This window comes from Crocodylus porosus, unplaced genomic scaffold (assembly GCF_001723895.1).
Source record: "Crocodylus porosus isolate Cpor-Errol unplaced genomic scaffold, CroPor_comp1, whole genome shotgun sequence".
NCBI lineage: Eukaryota > Metazoa > Chordata > Crocodylia > Crocodylidae > Crocodylus > Crocodylus porosus.
Genome location: NW_017728915.1, coordinates 34,685,754 through 34,700,843, shown reverse-complemented (window position 1 = coordinate 34,700,843; position 15,090 = coordinate 34,685,754). Strand labels below are relative to the sequence as shown.

The 15,090-nt window shown below is 44.5% G+C and overlaps 1 protein-coding gene across 1 annotated transcript in view; it reads right to left on the bottom strand.

Annotated features, from left to right (window-relative positions):
• Positions 1-15,090, bottom strand: part of CDH13 (cadherin 13) — a 758,015-nt gene that overhangs the window by 397,829 nt on the left and 345,096 nt on the right. The window contains exon 5 of the mRNA XM_019535944.1: positions 11,109-11,261. Within this exon, the coding sequence (XP_019391489.1) occupies positions 11,109-11,261 (153 nt within the window). The remainder of the gene's footprint in view (positions 1-11,108; positions 11,262-15,090) is intronic.

The window sequence follows — 15,090 nt, the reverse complement described above, 5'->3', positions numbered from 1 at the left end:
GGAGAGCCCCTGGGAGTGCCCTGCGGAGCAGCAGAAAAGGCTGCCACGGGAGAGATACGGTACCCAGTTCCTCTCTTCAGCTGGGAGCCTGCAGAGGCAGGATCAGAAAGGGGCTGATTGTGTGGAGACTCCAAGCCAGGAAAGACCCGCCTGCAGCCTGGTGACCGGCTGGGTGAGGACAGCAGAGCCCGGTGGGGGGACAACTGCCGGAGTCTGCCCTGCTTTCCCTGAGGGGTGAGGGGCTCCAGGGGCAGCAAAAGCCCAGGGAGGGGCTGCATTTGCCAGCTGCGAGGCTGTGCGGGACAGGAGAGTTGCTACAGCCTGCAGCTCAGACACTGCTCCCTGCTGAGCCGAGGAAGGGGGTCAAAAGCAGGGGAAGGCTGTCTTTGCAGGGATTGCAGAGGAGAAGCCACTGCCTGATGCTCGGAGATCCTTGCTGCCGGAGACCCCAGGAGTACGGAGACAGACACCAGCATCAGGGAGCGTCCACAGACCATGTGCAGGGACACAGACAGTTCCACTCCCTGAGACACCCCACCGGGGCAGTGCACACGAGATTCCCCAGTACACCATGTGCAAGTGAGAGACTGTGTAAATAAGTTCTTGACGGTTTATTAGTTGGTATATCAATGCGTTTATTTAATCGTTATTTGTTATGTTGTAAATAATTAAATCTTGTAAATATTTTGAGAATTGTCTGCGAGGCTGCTTGATCATAAGGGGAGGCTCTCCACTTAGGGGCACTGCAGCAGGTTCCCAGGGGGGCTGGGCAGGGCTACTGGCTACCGGGTACCCCAGGATCCCACTATTCAGGTAAGGGCACGTGTTGTGTTGCGCCCAGGGTTACACTGTCATCATTACTTGGCACATTTATACTTCATTCAAATAGAAGAAATATTAGAAATGCCTTAATACCATGAGAAAAAACTAATTGTAGTACTCCTAGCCTGTCTTGCATTGTGGCAACATACATACTGGTTCATTCATCATTAGCCTGTTTGCTAAGTATGAATTTCTTATGAAAGAGATGTTTCAGGTACTCCAGTGTTGCAGATGTTGAAAACCCCTGCCATCTTTGGAAGGATGGTTAAGGCTTAGAGCACCAGCCTAGGGCCGAGTTCATTTCCACTTGTCTTTGCTATCTGCGTGTGATAGTTATCAAAAATCACTTTCTCTTGCTGTGCCTCAGGTCCATATCTATAAAACAGAGTTAAAGGTACTTCCCTAACTCACATGAATATTGCGAAAATAAAAATATGAGCAACTGTGGGATGCCACATGGAAATGGGCAGATAGAAAGAACTAAGACAGATGGTGCTGCATTTCTGGGTGCTTATCTGAAATGAACACAGCTTCCAAGCTCATTCCTCACCTAGAGACAAGATCTCCTGCAAGATCGTCTCATTAAGGGTGGGGGGTAGAAGAGCTTGATCTTCTACATCCTAGAGCGAAAACAGTACTAGAAGCTCAATGGAATCATGTTCTGAAGGACTGTTAGATCCAAATGCATACATCCAGCTTGATAAATTGGTCACATCCTAAATCTAATTGGAGCCTAAAAATAAATATAGTCTACATCTTGCAAAACTATTATCAAGATCACTGAGGAGAAAGGAGTATCCCAACCAAGCTCCCACACCTGAGCCCATGACATTTTCACAGAATTTGGATTTCAATAGCCAACCCTGAATATGGTTTGGGTCTGGGTTAGATCTGGTTTGGATGAAGACTCTGAGGCACAGACACAGCTTCAGAGGTTTTGGAGAAGCTGAACGCATACCTAAGACTTAACTGATGTTCCACTTTGAATTTGGGCCTGCTTTGTAAACTATTTGGGAAGAGGCCCTGTTGTCCTAATGATTTGTATGGTACTTAGTAGGGCTGTGTGAAGCTTCAGTCCATGATTCAATCTGGCAGATATTTGGCCTGATGCGGTGACCAAATCTCAGAATCCAAATTGAATCAGAGGACCCTTTACTCTCTCCAAATTGATTCGGAGAGATTCAGTGATTCGGATGTAAATGTTTTAAGTGTTTTTTTTTACATACCTCTAGGTACCAGGGGCTCTGAATGCTGCAGTGTTGGAGCAGATGCAGCATCCCACAGAAGTTCAGGGGTGCTCCCCAATGTGCTTGACAGCAGACCTGGAAGTGGACCAGATGCACTTCCAGTCCACTTCCTGGTCCACCAGGGAGTGTGTGGGGGGCAGGGTACCACATCCCCCTGGCTTGACAACTGGTGCCTCCTGGGTCTGGGGGGAACCCAGGGTCCCTCTGCAGCCGATCGCCGAGCCAGAGGGGAAGGGGGGGGGGGCAGCACACTCCCTGGCAGACCCAGAAGTGGATCAGAAGTACTTGATCACTCATTGGGACCTTCCATGCACCCCAGCACTGCAACGATCACGAGCCATGCTGCTACCTCAAGGTAGGTAGAAAAGAAACTTTTAAAGCTGTGCCTGTGTCCGAATCACTGATTTGCCGAATCAGCATCGAATCTTCAGATTTGGATTTGGCTGAATTGAATCCGGGACAGTGATCTGAATCAACAGTTTGAATCACTGTCCCCGATTCAGACCAAATCTGAATCCAAACTGAATAGGGCCTGTTTCACACAGCTCTAGTACTTAGCACAGCAGCACTCAGATCCCATGTAGGGACTTGGGTACTACTACTGTACAAACACCAAGTGTAATTAAGGCTGGTCACTTTTAAAAGCATATACATGCTCACACTGAGTTGATTAGCTGAAGAATTTGTACTTTTTATCCACTGGAAACTACTCACAAAGTTGACAAATGTATTTAGCTGAATATAGAAAAGAAAGGGTTCACGCACTCTCTACATAATAGAGGAGACAATAGTGGGACTCACTCTGTGCCAGGTAGACCTGCATTTCAAGCACTTATCAAGAATGAAGGAGAATAGCGTTCAAGTCTTTCTCTGGCTTAGGGTTAAAAGCCCTGTTCCAAATCAAGTATCATGGGAACATTTTGTGAATGGCACCTGACCCCTTTTGGAATTTAGCTTTAGACAGCTATAGCGATGCACTTCTTTCTTCAGTCTAGTGAGGGCTGTCACATAGATGTTCTTCAGCTGCAGCTCAAGGATGAGCTCTGTATGGACTTCGACGAAAAAAAAAATGCCCTCTCAAACTTTCCTGGTAATGCTTATCAACCTAGATGTAGAATGCTACCTTCTCCCACCACTGGACAAAACAGAGACCACCTGCTCCACCCCAAATCACAAACAGAAAGGAGCAGGCTTAGCTGTTAAGACATTCCCTAATCTGCCCGATTCATGCCAGTGACTTAAATCTGGGCCTCTTCTCTCCTACATGAGTGTACATCATTGGCCATGTCTGCACAAGTCGCTTTACTGCACAGTAAACTAATCTACTGCACCGTAAAGCATCACTGTCTATACATGCAGGTGCTTACTGCTCAGTAAATTAATCTACTGTGCAGTAAATTTACTACAGAGTAAAGCCAAATAGCATTAAATTGCACATGTAGACATGCCCACTGTGTTATTAATGCCATGGGATAGCAGCCTATCTAGTTTGGACCAGTTCCTCCCTGGGCTTGAGAAACATTCAAGCAAAAGGTTTCAGTTTTGACAAATCTGCATTTTCAGACAAAAACATTGTGTTAAACCATTCCCAGCCAGCCTGACTGAGAGCATTCAGACTGTAAAAGAAAATTAAAGATGTTAGTTCCAAGAGCATATTCTTAGAGCTGAATGCCTCTCCATCATAGTAAATAAAGAGCTGTAGGCTGCAAGCTTATCTCACTGGCCCAGGAAGATTTAAATACCACACCCAGAGTCTGCTCAGACCCGTTCTTGAGGGCACCATTTACTGCCTGCATTGGCAGTCTTCAGCAAGCTCCCAAATAAAACTGTTTAACACAAATCCAAGAGCTACCTTTGCCTTCAACCAAGGCCTTTCTGCCAGAGACGCCTTACTTCTAGTAGCTCTTTACCAGTCTTCCTGCAGGCACTTTAACTGGGAGCCCCCTGTACCTTGCTCTGCCACAAAAACCTACAGACTTCCCACCCCAGCTGACCTCTTCCCACCTTTATACAACTTCATTTTGCATCAAGCAACCACCTGACCCCTTTCAGCTATGTCTGATAATCCTGTCTATCGCACCTAACACCTGTTCTTGGAAAAGTGCTGCCTCAAAATGAACACGGCCAGTTGGTCCCACACTGCCTGACGGATAAATTTCCTTTAGGAAGCACAATTTCATCATGATCGTTCATGCTGTGAGGGGTAAATGCTAAAAGAAACCCCCAAGCACTAGCTTTTGGAGCTGCATTCTCTCTCTCAGGTTTAACTGACATGACTTTTCTTTTCCAACAATAGCTATCATACTTGCAAGTGCTTAAGGGACTAGGGCAGGGTCACTAAGGGAACGAATCATTACTGGCACTAATATTATTTCTAGAATTTCACAATTTGGGACGTCTGGGAATCATTTAGCTAATTCCAATGCGTCGCTCAAAGCAATCAAACTAGTGGTAATCACAAGCGTATTTCAATGCGAGTGAGGTATCAGTCTCCACTCCTTCATGACTGCTGATTTACTGCTATCAACCAAGAAAACTGAACTACAGCACACTGCACTTTAGCAAAGGTCCCAGACGGAGCCAAAGCCTTTCACTCTGTTCTAAAAAGCTATTAACCCTTTGAGTAAAAACAAATGAAAATAAGGGCAGAAAAAAAAATCTCAAGACAGAAAGAGATTGTAAATAGACTTCAAATTGCTGCTAGGTTGAAATTCCCCTCTGCACATTAGGCCAGCACAAGGAGCATGCATCACTTACACCCTACCAAAACCCCAAGGGAAGTTTATAAATCTAAGCATATGAAATATTGCAAATACCATGAACAGACAGAGCTGAAAGTTTAATTGGGACTTAGTGGTGCATAGCCCATGTGCTAAGGCTGTGTGCAGAGGGCAATTTCACCCTGAGTCAACAGGCCGCACAAGTTTGCTGCATATAAATAGGTATATTTTCAAACAGGCAAGCTGTACTCACCAAGTATTGCACTCCTGTCTTGACGGCAGCTGTGAGTCAGGCTACCTGTGCCTTTAACTATGGACACTGTTCAATTAGAAGCATCCAAAGAAAGCGTGCCAGGACTCAATTCTGATGGAAATGCCCCCTTCCCCCATAAGCTGCATCATAAAAACAACAATCCTTAGACTGTCTGATTTGTGTAGCTAGCAGGGTGGTGTGACGCTTCAGTCCCTGATTCGATTTGATGGAGATTTGGTCTGATGTGGTGGCTGAATCTACAAATCCGATGACCCTTTAATCTCTCCGAATCAAACTGGAACCCTCTGAATCAATTCAGAGAGATTCAGAAAGATTCAGCAGTTTGGACATAGACACAACTTTAAATGTTTTTTCTACATACCTCAAGGTACCAGGGGGTTCATGAATCCTGCGATGGTGGGGTGCATGGAGCGTCCCACAAGAGTGTGGGAGGCTCCCCAGCAGACCTGGAAGTGGACCAGAAGTACTTCCAGGTCCGCCAGGGAGTGCTCTGGGGGCCACCCACCTCCCCCATGCTCCACCGGCTTGGCAACTGGTGCCTCCTGGGTCTGGCGGGGCGCCCAGGATTCGGCCGAATTGAATCAGGGACAGTGATCCAAATCAATTAATTGAATCACTGTCCCTGATTCGGGCTGAATTCGAATGCTAATTAAATAGGGCCTGCACACCCCTAGTATATAGCACTTAAAGAATGTAATCCACGTAAGGATAGGATTTTCTAAAGGGCTCATTGTATAGTTCTTCTCACACTGAAGTCAATGGTTATGGAGTGCTTTCTGAGCTCGGGATAAATACAAATACCGCAGTCAACTGAGCTACCATTTACAGGTTTTCTTAGTGGTACATACCGCAGAAGATCTGTTTCTGTATATTCTCCTGCCTTGGTGTTACCAATTTTTTTTTCATGAAAGAGTTGCCCTGTAAATGTTTTCTAAATGTAGGTTTATAATGTATTACCCCTGCTTTAACAAGAGGCTAAACAGAACGAAAGTGTTTGCAATACACGCTTGATTACTTGCTCTGAATATTCAATCCTGTTCCATTGCAGTATGGTTCTTTGTACATTTAAAATACAGAAATTAAAATAACACTGTTCAGTATATGGTTATTGTATCACTTTAAGATCCCTTTACATTCATTTTGGTAATTGCTTTTGGGTCGTTATTTTTCTGGGGTTTCTAAGAAATTAGCGTTGAAATTCTATAACGGTTTCATATTTTCGGTGGGGAGAGAAATGAGTGCTCAGAGACTACGGAAGTTTTTTCTTACTGTATTTATAAGCCTCATCAACATTTGGGGATTCAGCTACATGAAACTGCGTTTAAAATCTCCAGCCAAAAATCTTCTGCATTGGCAGCTCCTCCTAAGCATTGTGACCACTGCAAATGCACTGACGAACCTTTGTGAAGGACTTCAGTCCCAATGAGGATTTGGCAATTCAGTGCCAAACTTTCCAGTGTCTGGCCCCTCGGCTGGAGTCCAAAGCCCAGAGTTAGGCACAGTGGCTTCCCGTACATCATGTAAACAAAGGTAGGCACTTCAGAAAGGTAATTCAAAAACCTACACACCGAACAAGGACTCCAGTAGACCTCGTCTACAGGAAACAATAGATACAAGAAATTGCCTCCTACCTCCCATTAGAGTTCAGGCACCTGAGTGAGAGCTTCAATGGGACACCTGCTTCCACTCTGAATCCAAAGCCTGAAATTGTATCCCAAGTGAGGGAGCCAACATCATATTAGCACTCACTCTTTTCTTGTACGGTTGTCTAAAGGAGGGGGAGATGGCAATATTGTCAGGAAACGAGTGCAAGAGAAAGCATGACTGTATGGCCTAGCAGCTAAGGTGCCTGGCTAGAGAAGAGAGGCTTTCCAGTCCTTGGTGTGACAGCTGCTTATGCATTTTACACTGAACAGTCATTGAAATTGAACCAGAAATAATTGGGAGCAGGGACTAGTGCAGAGGACTCTCCTTCCCAACCACTAGCCTGGAGCTATGGTCCTTCCTCTGTTCAGTCCCTCTCAGGTTCATGGGTTTTGAATATTTCTTGGCATATTGGGCCAGCTTCAACTGCAGCAAGGCAGCCTCACCTGCAGCCCGGCACTCTTTTTTTTTTTTCCCCAGGGGGGAAGTGGGAAAAATAGAAGGAGGAAGAGAAGGGTTTCTAACCCATCAGGCTAAAGAGAGCTTAAGATATTCCACTCCCAGGCCATTACACACAGGGTGGCAAACCAAGAAATAAAAGAAGTGGAGAGTGGAAAAAGTCCTTACACATCTGAAAATAAAAAAAAGACACAGCACCTTTCTTTTTGACTGCTACATGGTTCTCGTTCTGTTCCCTCATGTATGTGCTTATGAAACAATATGAAGTGTTGCATGTACATCTCATCCACAGCACCCCCGTGTGCAGGTATAGTAGCTCAAAACCATGGACTTCACTTTTTACATACTATACTGTGCTGGCTTCAAAAAATATGTATCCTTTTTCATGAGGTTCTGTTCTTACACTAGTTTCAATTTTCATTGTACTTTTAAAAATATATAAATATTGCACAGGGGAGGGGGAAGCAGGGGGAAACCTGCCAGAAACCAAAGAGACTTTCAAGCAATTTATCTTTTAGTGCATCAAGGACGTCAGGGGAGAAAATCCTGCTGCCTTCTTGACATCCTGATACATCTTCATTGAATCCAGCTCATTGTTTTTCAAAGACTGACTAATCAAGTTGAGAGCTCTCCTATACAACTTTGCAACCCCCGTTTGCACAACAGGACTTCAGTGCGCATGCTGAGCTGGAGCGTTACATAACAGGTCAGTCAGAAAGAGCTACAGCCCATTAAAATACACATTTGCATTGCTCTGGATAATCTTCTGCTCTGCACTATTTTTATGATTTGCATTGCTTAAAAAGAGGCTCTTTTGGGGAAATGGTTTTTTGTCATAATTTAGCATATGCTTTGCCAAATCAGATAGGAACTTTTGTGGTTTTATATTTAAATGCATCAGAATGAAAACTGCAGTGATTTTCCAGGGGGCAGGGATCAAGTTTTAGTTTGAATGCATTAGCAGGGGTGGGCAAAATGCGGCCCAGGGGCCAGATGCGGCCCGCCAGGCCATTCTATCCAGCCTGCATGGCCCCTAAAAAATTTAGAAAATTAATATTTATCTGCCCTGTGCTGTCCGGCACGTGGCCCTTGATGGCTTGCCAAAACTAAGTAAGCAGCCCTCTGCCCAAAATAATTGTTTGTCCCTGCATTAAGGTGAAAGCTAATTTGAAAAATTCAAGAAAGAGTGAGGGCGGGGTGGGGGGGAAGATACAAGAGAAAGGAATCTGAAAAATGAAACTATATCGTTTGGTTTTTTTTAAATAATGTGATCCCTTTAAGACGAGAGGAGATGGTATAAAACTGAACTTCAGTTTCACCTACAAAGTAGAAAGAATCCCTTTATTTTATATTTAGCTCTTAGAAGCCACAACATGGTGAATTTGAAGCATTCCCGTTTAGGGAGCATAGCTACTCTCCTGATTGGAAATCCCTTTCAAGTAGCAGGAGAAAGTGAAAGCATCTAAAACAACAGTTATTGATCACAACACACTGGGGACCGTAGCAATGTAATGGTTTGATAGTAATGACCAGAACTGTCTGTACATCATGGATCTGGAACACTGACTGGCTTTTCACACTGGGTGAGGCCACAGAAGTCAATTGGGCAGAGCTGTGGCAGGAACAGCAACGTGCAAATCCAGTTCATTTTGGTTCCAACTTAATTTAGATAATTTGGCATTTGTAGGGGCACGATCAAAGTGTCAGAGAGTACAAAATAACAGCTCTAGTCTTCAGACCATGCATGTCAAAGATATGCCCTAAAACTATTTTACAGACTTCCAAGTCATTTGTCCGTACGTCCATCCAGAAAAGTTTTAATAGCTCGCAAACCATGTGATGATTCTTAATTCCTGCAGAACCTGTGTGCGCCTGTGTGTATATTGGGATATATGCTCAGGAAAACAAGACTCTCTGGCAGCTCTATTGATATAAACTCAGTATTAGAAAGCAGAGCTGATTAGTCTAGTGCTGGCCAACTGGTGGTCCACAGGCTGGAGAGATAAACATCTGGTCTAGGGACAGGCATTACACATAAACTGGCTTAAGTGATCAGAAACTGGTTTAAACCTATAACAGAACAGATGCTCAGTGCACATCAACCAGTTTGAAAATGGCTGAAACCAGTTTGAGATGAACCTGGCTGAATGTAGCATCAGACTTAACTGATTTGAGTCAAACCACTTCATGCAATGCCTGTCCCAGACCCCTTGCTGGTTTAAGATAAACCAGACACCCCCAGCATCCAGACATGCTTTGTGCTGGGTGGGGCTCTCTGCTCCACAGCAGAGCTGGCCCCTCCCCTCTGTTCCCAGGCTGGAGCACCAGTAGAGATTGCAGGTACAGCAGGGTCTGCCTGCCCAACCCCGCCCCTCACCTGCTGCTGAAGCACCAATCCCCCACTCCCTCCTTTCCATCTCTGGCAGCATGGACCCCAGCCCCACAGACCCTAGGCATGTGGTATGCTAGCTAATGCTGAGAGGTGTCTGTGTATGTCTCCAATTTCACTGGGACAGGCAGACAGAACAGTGAACGCTTAGTGCTTTTTGGAGCTAATCAACAGGTCAGCGGATAAGCTGTTTAAGAAGAGTTTGAAGTAATGGAGAGAGCCTATTGTTTTGCTGATGAGGTGATAATCACTGTTATCATCTCCCTGCTGGCTTGTTTGCCTGTCAGACAGTATAAACAAGCAGGGAGAGGGAGATTGAAAAGATCCATACCATCAACAGATACATGTACTATACTCCCTCCTCCCTTTACCTCACAGTGCTAGCGCAGGGCTGGGATCTCACAACACTTCTGCCCCATGACCTGCTAGTGGTGGAAAACCAGGGGCGGTGCAGGCAGGGTCAGGGTTTACACCCTTCCCTAATCAGAGCTCCTGCTGGGGCCTGGCCACACCCCCTCAGCTCAGCACTATGAAAGGGAAGGGAGGGCTGCTCTAGTGCCCCCCCCCCCCAGCTTCTAGCCTGAACCAGTCAAGGCACGTGCATGAATTTCCTCAGTCCAGAGAGATGTCTGTTACAAATCAGTTCAGCCTAGCCAGGTTAGACTAACCTGCAAAGATTGAATCAATTCAGGCTCAGGCTTATTGAATGTCTTTCTCTAGCCCTGGTCTGCGTTTCCTGCTTGGCCACCAGTTCCCCCATTCCTCCTGCTACTGTGCTGGGCAGTGACTCCAGGCTCCCCATCAGTCCTCCAGCTTCTTTTTCCTGCCTCCACCCATGGGACAGCATGGCCCATGGCATCCGGTAGATACTGGTATGTAGGGGCAAGGGAGTTGCTGCCTCAGCTTTCCATGTTGGGTGGAGGCAGGTTGCACTGTCCGCTCAGCAGGAGACTCCGGAGTCTCGTCCCCACAGCATGCAGCCCAGGGACTGCAGCTCATGTGACAAAAGCTGGATAGTCCTGGGCTAGTATGTTATTCTATGGACCACTTGGCAGAATGAGAGCTGCATAGTCATTAAATTAAACTGTGAAACGTGGTAAAATCTAAATGAGGCAGAAAGTGGCTAATTTCATTGCCAGCCAACAAAGAAATGTGATGTTATTTGTAGGGCACCTTGTCCATAACCAACCTCCTTTTGTCCAAGGATTCTTTTGCTTTCACAAATCAACTGTGTGCATAATTTTCACACAATATTCCCTAAATTCACAGATGATAGGATTAACATAGGCAAAGCACAGTGGTGTTTGGTTGGCATGTAAACATTATTCTCAGACATGAAAATGTATGAAATCTATTGATTTTGCACCTAACTGACAACATCCAGAAGTTGTTTCTGCAAAAGGAAACTACTTGCAAGTTTGACAGAAGTAGAAGAAGGGCAATAGTGATAAAATAATCAAATCTGTTGCAGTTCCAAAAAAACCAGCTCTCCAGAAATACAGGAAAAGATGCACTGCGACTGGGATATAGGGCACAATTTTAAGTCTACTTACTTCATAATTGGCAATTGCTTCTCTATCAAGGCCCCGTGTCACTGAGACTTCCCCAGTGTTCTCATTAATTTTGAAAGCTCCTTTTGGGTCTTGATCAACTCCCTTCCCAGAGATTCGAAACTTTGATCCCTCCGGTCTATCGCTGTTGATAACCTGTGCAGAGAAAGCAAACAAGTTAGGGCCCAATGGATCAAAAATGTTATGAACACTGTAATTTGACACAACCTTTTTTTTTTTTTTTTTTTTTTAGCTTTTTCCTCATGTGGAAGAAAAGGCATACTTGGTATTTTTATTTCTTCCTGTTCAAAAATAAATCTTTAAAATACAATTTCAATCTCACAGACAAAAGAGTGCACTTTTAATATTAGATATGGAAACAGTCAAGAGGATTAATCACAGGATCGTAATGCTAAGTATTAATGTATCCCTCTTGGCCCCTGTTACTTATTTTCCAGATTACCATTACCCTGCTGCTACAGAACATGCCCAATGAGGAGGGACTATGATTTGATTTGATTTAAGAAGCAAGGATTTCTTAGGCAATATCTTTTATTGGACCAACTGAATCGTTGAGATAAAGCTAGGCAAGATTTTGAATGCAAGACATTATTCATCAGGTCTCAATGGTAAGAGATCCATATTTGTCGTTTAAGCGGAGAAAGAAAACAACACATTCATTTGGACTGGGATAAAAGTGTGGAGACTTGTTTTGTTGTGAGCAGCTATTAATATGCAGTGTTTGCTACTTAGGTGAAGGTTATTATTGATCTCAAATGAATTGAAAGAAAGATTAACATTGTGCTTCATATTTTCTCATGCCCCCATCTTCCTGCTGTCCTCCCTCTGTTGTTAAAGCAAGTAAAATCTACTGAAAACATCTGGGTGTCGTGCCCAGGAAACAGCTTTAGTCACAAAGATGGAATTCCTGCTCTTTGCGTGAGTATATTCTTGGCTTTCACAGCCTCCTTCCCCCATTTGAGAAAATCTCTATTCAAATGTATATCGCATTAGTGGCAGAAGCATGTGTAAACTTCTAGAACTACCAAGTGTTTGTCACAAGCGGCATGCTTTGCAAATTTGTATTTATATACCAGAATCTAGGAGGATTATAAATTAATCTTGTCCTTTAAGGCTGACAGTCTTGCCAAACCATTCCTTCCTATTGCTGTTTTTCCATGTTCTTTTTGTTTCTACCAATTTTATATCGTTAATGTTTCCACAGAAACAATAAGTCAAATATTTATGTGCTGGTCTGAATCACAGCTCAGGCAAAGGAAAGAAAAAGGCAGCATTAGGAATCTGGCACTACTCCCATTTGGAGGCAATAAATATGCAGAAAGTTTAATAACGTCCCTGAGGAAATACATGTTTGTTGCCACGTTGCTGTGGGTTCAGTAAAGCTGGTTTGCAGATTAGTGGGCACTAAGGTTTTTTATTAAATCCCAAAATAATTTCTCTCTCCTTTTATATATATATATTTTTTTTTAACTAAAGGCAACATTGCCCCAAGACACGAAATTAAATATTTCTGCAGAAAAAGTTTCAGTTCTCCAAGAATTTAAAGGGAAATTTAAGAGCAAAACTCTGCTTCACCTTGTCTCCTCCTGTTTAAGAAACAAATGGATGGAGTTGTTCCTCATGTATTTCCCAATATGCTACAGCAAAACAAGTGGAACCTGGCACCTATCTTACCAACATGAGAAGCTTTCTTAAATTCATGTCATCTTTTGACAAAGGTTACTAATATCAGGTTGTGAAATGGGTGAGGTCTATCTGGTATCACAATCTGTTTACACTCATCTGGGAACAGGCCATGACCTGTCTTCCACCTTAGCAGAGCCTCGGGTCCCACATTTGCCGTATTTTGGGACAGAGTCCTTCTGCACACTCCCGTAACCACATGCTATCAGTTGGGCACATGCAACTTCCACTCCCGCAGAAATTATATATAAGGTACTTTCAGTGTGACCGCAAACCTGAATTTTGCAGGGTGAATAACTGACCCATTCCCCTTATTAGAGCTCCAGGAAGTAGAGAGCTGGGTTTGAGAATCCTAGCTCTTGTGGGAACTAGCAAGACCAGGCCCTTCTCTCCTACAAATCTACCGAAAAAGAAACACATCCAGGCAATTTTACCACTGGCAAGACTTGAAAGACTCTTCTCTGCTTAGGTAACACATCCCAACACAAGTCAATTCTAGAATCCACTGCTGCAAAATGAAATCCCAACAATAGAAATGGAGATTAAATTGCCCCAGCGCTACTTTGGCTTTAGAAGTTTGCTGGTAACATCAGTGCATTTGGGAATGACATACAATAGCTGCAGGCATGGGAAAAACAGAGAAGTGCAGGTCTTGCATGCACACTGTTCTTTGGGAACAGCAGTGACAATCAATATAATTCTTTTTTTCCCCCAAGTTTGATTTTTGTAATGTTTAATTAGCCACAAGAGGGAGCTGCATGCTGTCAGCAATATAATCAGAACATTAACATCCTCTAATTAAGATTCTTATAGAACGGCTCTGAGGTTCAAAGAAAGGGTATTCCCCAGTCCCAGAGAAGTCCCATGCAGATTAAAAAGATGAGTAAAAATCAGATATAATTTGCCATATGTTTTGGTGCTTCACCAAGAACAGGGAGGACTTTCTGACATCAGCTCTGAGAAACTCAACATACAGAACAGTGTCTTAAATAGTATTGTTTATGCTACGATTTCAAGGTATATCACAAAGGTGGACAGCAGCCTCTATTTCCAGATGGGACGAGTGAAGCAAGGAGAGCTAAGGCTAAAAATGTCAGCCTCTGGGTGCAACACTTAAGCTGCATACTTTTCAGAGTTGCTGAATGCCTCTGGTTCAAAATGGGACACTTGTTTCAGGAGACTAAGGATGGATTTAGGGACTTCAGCACAGCTGTCAAAGGATGCCAGCTTCTGCCAAAGGTTGCACAAGAATTCTTCGGCAGCATATAGAATAAAACCTCAGACTCCCTGATGCTTGGCCTCCTATTATGAGGCTACACTGCCTTTAGGGGGACTAAGGGCTGCAAACATGATGTAAGCATAACAGATACAAGATCCATACTGCGTTCCAGAAGTTATAAGTTTCTTGGCAATAATTTTGGAAGCAGCAAGCGAGGGCCTGATCTTGTAAGGTGCATACTTCTTTCCCTCAGGCACTGGATTGCCTCATATCATTAATTGCAGCGGGAGTTGAAAATGCTCAAAATCCTGCAGGACCCAGTCCTCAGTTATCCCTGCATGGATGAGTTGGGCTGTGGTAATGCTTGTTCAGCTGATTCTTTAACCGTGGGGCCTTCAATAAAAATAACCTGCATGAGGGTCTCAAAGTGTGGCAAACCCTTGTAACATGTATAAGCATTGCAACTGAAATTAATGGGTGTTAGGTGTGGGGGGGTGCGAAGCGGGCCCTATGCGATTCGGATTCGGCCTGAATCAGGGACAGTGATTCAATTTGTTGATTCAGATCACGGTCCCTGATTCGATGCAGCCGAATCCGAATCTGAAGATTCAATGCTGATTTGGAGAATCGATGATTCGGACATCGACATAGCTTTAAAAGTTTTTTCTACATACCTCAAGATGCCAGGCGTGGCTCATGATCGCTGTGATGCTGCGGCGCATGGAGCATCCCACAGCAGTGCAGCATGGCCTTCCACATGCTCAGCAGCAAACCCGGAAGTGGACTGAAAGAACTTCTGGTCCACTTCTAGGTCTGTCAGGGAGTGCACAGGGGGTCCCCCCCGCCATTCCCCCCCAGCTCGGCGATCAGGCGATCCAGGAGACACCAGTTGCCAAGCTAGGGGTGGGGCTGCAGCACGCTCCGTTGCAGACCCAGAAGTGGACAGGAGGACTTCTGGTCCACTTCCGGGTCTGCTGCCCAGCACACTGGGGAGTGCCCTGCACTTCTGTGGGACACTCCACGTGCCCCAGCATCACAGCTACCTAGAGGTATGTAGAAAAA